The following is a 6,000-nucleotide window of genomic DNA, read 5'->3' on the forward strand; positions in this document are numbered from 1 at the left end:
GTACTAGATGTTGTGCAGCCCATAGATGTAGTGTACTAGATGTTGTGCAGCCCATAGATGTAGTGTACTAGATGGTCAATGTATGGGAAACGCTGTAGTGTACTAGATGGTCAATGTATGGGAAACGCTGTAGTGTACTAGATGGTCAATGTATGGGAAACGCTGTAGTGTACTAGATGTTGTGCAGCCCATAGATGTAGTGTGCTAGATGGTCAATGTATGGGAAACACTGTAGTGTACTAGATGGTCAATGTATGGGAAACACTGTATTGTACTAGATGGTCAATGTATGGGAAACGCTGTAGTGTACTAGATGGTCAATGTATGGGAAACGCTGTAGTGTACTAGATGGTCAATGTATGGGAAACGCTGTAGTGTACTAGATGGTCAATGTATGGGAAACGCTGGTGTTCACTGTTCACTCTACAACTCTCCAGTGGCCCTTTTCCACTCCGGGGTCTAGTTGCATGATTTTGGCTGGACTGGGGGCCGCGGCCCAGACGGCCTCAGGTCGGCCCTGGAGTAGGGCAGGGCTGAACCGAGGACTTTTGGAATGGAATACGATGAAACAATAAAACCGATAAAACAATAAAAGAAAGTTTAAAAACAGACCGGTAGCATTTGTTTAGGGTTGCCTAGCAACATACGTGACACTACTTATTTTTGTCAAGAAAAATGATCTACAGATATATATAAAAAAGAATTAAGGATACAGCTTCTAACAATGTTATGACTTGTTTAAATGTCCCTGTCATTAATTTGACGTTTGCTCGTGGTGTCATTGCTAAGCACTGTTTAGAAGTTTGTAGCATTGTTAGCTAATGTCCCCAATGTTACAGCTTCTTATGGAATCAGAACACCAATACAATACAAGGCCACCAGTGTTTAAGAAAAGCCTTGGGCCTGTCCTAGTCCTTAATGGAAAAGGGCCAAAGGAGTCCTATTTGTCAGTGTCTGTGTTTCAGGGAGGAGTTAGAACATGTATGCACACATTTCAGTCTTGTCCCTAGGAACCATGGTTACGCTTACCAGTGTCTGTGTTTCAGGGGGAGTTAGAACATGTATGCACACATTTCAGTCTTGTCCCTAGGAACCATGGTTACGCTTACCCGTGTCTGTGTTTCAGGGGGAGTTAGAACATGTATGCACACATTTCAGTCTTGTCCCTAGGAACCATGGTTACGCTTACCCGTGTCTGTGTTTCAGGGGGAGTTTAAGCAGAAGTCCTCCTTTGTGGTGTAGGAACACCATTTCACCTCGCCCTACCTTGAGTGACAATAAGCCATACATCATGGACCAACCCAGGGATACACCACGTACAACCATTGATCACGGACTGACGCATGGATGCTCAGACACGTAGAGTAGAGTAGAGTAGAGTAGAGTAGAGTAGAGTAGAGTAGAGTAGAGTAGAGTAGAGTAGAGCAGAGCTTTAATGCCCCAGGGGGTCAATTTAGCTCAAAACAGCCTAAAATCAGGCTCATATCAGGGTTAGATCAGGCTCATATCAGGGTAAGATCAGGCTCATATCAGGTTAATATCAGGGCCAGTGCTATCAGGCTCATATCAGGTTAATATCAGGGCCAGTGCTGTATCAAATCAGGACCTGATCGTGGACATGGAGAGTGAGCTTCAGAGTCACTGTTTTTTTTTGTTGATAGATATTGTTTTTTTAATGATGGGAACGATAGAAACTTTTGCACTGATATGTTTGTCTTCTGTGGAACTCCTGCCATGTTGTATCAATGATGTGATAGACGCTATGTGGCTTTTTAAAAATATATTTTTAAGCTGTGTTTTTTTAGAGACTCCGATCATTTGTCCCATACCTGCCCGCATCGAAGGTGCAGTTAGTGCTCGTACACATTTTCAAGCCCATAGCATTTTTTGTAACATGCCATCTCCTCACGATCCTCTAACTGCTCAAACAAAAGTTTATTCATTAAAGGTATAGTTAGTAATCTTATGTGATTTCAAGCCCATACAAATGTTCCAAATATTCAGATCCTCTCCTTACAGTCAGGTAGCTGCCCATTCTGTGACAGTTTCTGTTACAAAACATATCTGTAGGCAGCCCAGGCTCTGAAAACTGGAAACAGACAAAGTGGAGGCAGCCTGTCTCCAAAACAAATCTAAATCTTGGAGTTTCTCTGGGATTACTGAAAGGAGGGGTGAGCTACCTCTTTGGTGTGTTTCGTTTGATCCTTGGTTAGAATATAATGTACGTTTTTTTTGGACAAAAGCATCAGATTATAATTATAAACATAAACAGACTTCCTGGGCAATCGCTGACTGTGCCTTTAAGCTTTCAAAATACGGGTGATTTCTGAAGCATTCAGATAGCCTGCTTGCTTGCGAGAGTATAGCTTTTTATATAGTAACATTTACTAAGTAGTTTGTCCCATCACTGGTAGCTGCGCACAAGCTCCCAGCACAGGTTTTGGGTTGCCAGATTTTATGACAAATGGGTCAAAATGTTATGAAGTGATTGATTTGCTGGATGTATTTCATACACAATCTGGCAACGTGGGAAATGTCAGATAAACATACAAAACTAAAGTATCTGTGATCTTCATAATGAAGTGTAATGGTCGTGTAATTGTCCCATATTTGCTCTGTTGAGGGTGGGAGGATGGAAAACGTTGGGGGCAGGTTGGGGGCAGGGCGGGGGCACCTGCTCTTCATTTGAATTAGGACGAGTAGTCCCTGCTGTAGACTGGGGACCGCAGGTAGTGTAGTGTGTAAGGAGCTAGCATGCAGTAGCATGCCATTGTTGCCGGACGCCTTTATTCAAAGCGACTTGCACACAGTACGTCAATTATTTCAAGGGCTTGCCTCCCCGAAAGTGCCTTTCTCAAGGACACAACGATGGAAGCCAGGAATCTAACCCACAAAGCCGTTACTGCATGCAAGCTTTTAAATGATGGGCAAATCTGGCGACAAATGTTTCATGTGTGAACGAAAGCAATTGTGTGGCATGTGGAAGAATTCAAATGACAAAGCAATGTTTCTGCTTAATGCATAATGCTCATGGAATTAATTAGCGTATGGATTTTGGCTTGTTATTGAAGTAACTTAGTTAGGTCCGTCGTACACAGTCAGTGACATGAGTATAGAAGACTCCATTTTCAACACTCCATCACTGAGATTCCAGTGTTTTTAATACAACCCTGCACACCACCGCTAAATCTCGTTGGCATCACCCTGCACACCACCGCTACATCTCTTTGGCATCACCCTGCACACCACCGCTACATCTCGTTGGCATCACCCTGCACACCACCGCTACATCTCGTTGGCATCACCCTGCACACCACCGCTACATCTCGTTGGCATCACCCTGCACACCACTGCTACATCTCGTTGGCACCACCGCTACATCTCGTTGGCATCACCCTGCACACCACCGCTACATCTCGTTGGCATCACCCTGCACACCACCGCTACATCTCGTTGGCATCACCCTGCACACCACCGCTACATCTCGTTGGCATCACCCTGCAGATTTTGATTCAGTTCTATTTGTAACCGCACCGCTCCATGAAATCCATGGTTTATGAAATACTTGTCTGTTGAAAATGATGGTGCCGCTGTGTGTACCGGTAGATAAGTGACAGACTCGCACATGCCGTCACCCATGTGCAATGGGTTTTAGAATTTAGAATTCAGAATTTAGACTTTAGAGTTTGCACTTTGCCCCTCATTGTAGTTGGAACCCCCAACCCCGCCCCCCCCACCACCACCACTCACACACACACACACACACACACACACACTCCTCTACACTGTGACATTGAGTTAAAAAAGTACAGAGATGACACAGTTGTGTGTGTGTTTTTTAAAGAAATATCTGTTCTGATGTTCTGTTGCTGTGTGTTTGTGTACAGGAGAAAGGTAGTATACACTGGTGTGACTATTTATAGTGAAGCTTTGTAATATATTGCAGCATTATAAACCTGTTATTGTTATTTTTACAATCAAACAATCAAATAAATTTTCCAACATAATTTTCCTGCACTCTTTTACAACGAGTTCAGATAGCACATTTTAGTCTTAGTTTTACTTTAGTTTTAGTATTTCAGGTTTTATGAGGAATGTCTTCATAGAGATGCTGAAAAAGTTACAATGAAAGAGTCAAATCAGATTTATTATTATTATCATTCATTCAAGGTCCTTTTTAATAGGCCAGTGTCTCTAAATAATTCAAACATAATAGGAGAAAGGTGTACAGCAACCACAGTGCAACAACCCAGCAACTGCTGCAATGTAAAGTAGTGAGTGTACAGCTTGTATAACAGTGTACATTTGCTATATATAGAGAGCACTTTTTCAAATTTAACACTAATACTGATTTAACTTACATTGCTAAGTTCTCTTTATTTAATAAAGTAAACTACCATAGATATGCATACCATTTCAGCATGCCTGTTTACACTAACTACCATAAATATGCATACCATTTCACGATGCCTGTTTACAATAACTACCATAGATATGCATAACATTTCAGCATGCCTGTTTACAATAACTACCATAGATATGCATAACATTTCACCATGTCTGGCCAGAGACTTTCTAATGAGGAGACACAGCACTTAAAAAATCCACACCTCCACAGAAATGCGTGGGGTTAGTTTATAACGCCAATATCCCACCTCTTCCGTGGGAAAACGTCAACATGTGAATACATTGAGCCAATCATGTGGTGTGTTGTGAATACATTGTGCCAATCATGTGTTGTGAACTCGCCGCTGGAGCAAGATTGGTGACTTTGGTCTGTCTAACTACCATAGATATGCATAACATTCAATTTGATTAGATTAGATTCAACTTTATTGTCATTGTACATAGTACAAGTACAGACAATGAAATGCTTCTTACCAGAAGAGCAAAAAAGCAGAAAAGTGCAGTATGAACAGTATACACATATAGTGCAGACAGCCACCTGTCTATATTACAGCATTCAGTTTCTGGGGCAGCCGAGACAGGTGAGCAGGTTAAGTCTGTTGTTTTGGCTGCAGTTGCTAGTAGCTTATCTCCCCCGACATAACCCTCTAAGTCCAGTTGTGCTTTACCTTGCAAGAAAGATCAGTCAGTATAAGTATATACTGGAAACTCTTTTGATCCTGTGAGGGAAATTTGGTCTCTGCATTTATCCCAATCCGTGAATTAGTGAAACATACTCAGCACACAGTGAGGTGAAGCACACACTAATCCTGACGCAATGAGTTGCCTGCTACAGCGGCGCTCGGGGAGCAGTGAGGGTTTAGGTGCCTTGCTCAAGGGCACTTCAGCCATTTTTACAGGTCGGGGTTCGAACCGGCAAACCTCTGGTTACAAGTCCTAGGCGCTAACCAGTAGGCCACGGCTGCCCCATAGCATGTATAACACTGTAAATTTGCTATATATAGAGATCACTTTCCAAATCTAACACTAATACTGATTTAACTTATTTAATTTTTTTTTGATCTCGCTGCTGGACCAAGGTTGGTGTAGTGAAGCCTTGCACATGGGTATTTCTGCCGAAATAGATGCCCGATAAGTGCCCAAAAAGCATTGCAATATGGCCACCGAGTGGAGGGACTTGCCTAAAAAGACTTTGGTCTGTCTAACTACCATAGATATCCATAACATTCAATTTGATTAGATTAGATTCAACTTTATTGTCATTGTACATAGTACAAGTACAGACAATGAAATGCTTCTTACCAGAAGAGCAAAAAAGCAGAAAAGTGCAGTATGAACAGTATACACATATAGTGCAGTGTAGACAGTAGTATACAGTTAAGAAAGTGGTTTACAGTAATAAAAATTACATATAAATATGTACAATGTATTAGCAGTAGCCTTATAAAAGCAGAATAGATATGGCTAAGCGATATGAACAATGTATTAGCAACATGCACAGAGAGGTGTGGTGAAGAATATATAGACCCCCTTGAGGTGAGATGCCAATTTTACCCCCAATCTGACGCCCCAACCTGTTTATACTACGATATA

General features: G+C 41.9%; 3 protein-coding genes and 1 long non-coding RNA gene across 17 annotated transcripts in view; 2 read left to right on the top strand and 2 right to left on the bottom strand.

Moving 5' to 3' along the window:
• Window positions 1-2,599, top strand: part of LOC121718966 (junctional adhesion molecule A-like) — a 37,813-nt gene extending 35,214 nt beyond the window's left edge. For 3 of the 5 annotated variants that reach the window (XM_042104435.1, XM_042104436.1, XM_042104437.1), the window contains one exon: window positions 1,207-2,599. In XM_042104435.1, the coding sequence (XP_041960369.1) occupies window positions 1,207-1,242 (36 nt within the window). In that variant the 3' untranslated portion in view covers window positions 1,243-2,599. The remainder of the gene's footprint in view (window positions 1-1,206) is intronic. The other 2 variants (XR_006034058.1, XR_006034059.1) reach the window with 2 other exon arrangements.
• Window positions 1-6,000, bottom strand: part of LOC121718788 (NACHT, LRR and PYD domains-containing protein 3-like) — a 1,510,793-nt gene that overhangs the window by 556,079 nt on the left and 948,714 nt on the right. The gene's annotated exons all lie outside the window — the stretch shown is intronic.
• Window positions 1-6,000, top strand: part of LOC121719082 — a 530,903-nt gene that overhangs the window by 166,326 nt on the left and 358,577 nt on the right. The window lies entirely within an intron of this gene.
• LOC121718861 overlaps window positions 5,639-6,000 on the bottom strand; it is a 50,167-nt gene continuing 49,805 nt past the window's right edge. The window contains exon 19 of the mRNA XM_042104214.1: window positions 5,639-6,000. This exon is cut by the window's right edge and continues 978 nt beyond it. The gene's annotated coding sequence lies outside the window, so the exon portion shown is untranslated.

The sequence above is a fragment of the Alosa sapidissima genome, chromosome 9, assembly GCF_018492685.1.
Source record: "Alosa sapidissima isolate fAloSap1 chromosome 9, fAloSap1.pri, whole genome shotgun sequence".
NCBI lineage: Eukaryota > Metazoa > Chordata > Actinopteri > Clupeiformes > Clupeidae > Alosa > Alosa sapidissima.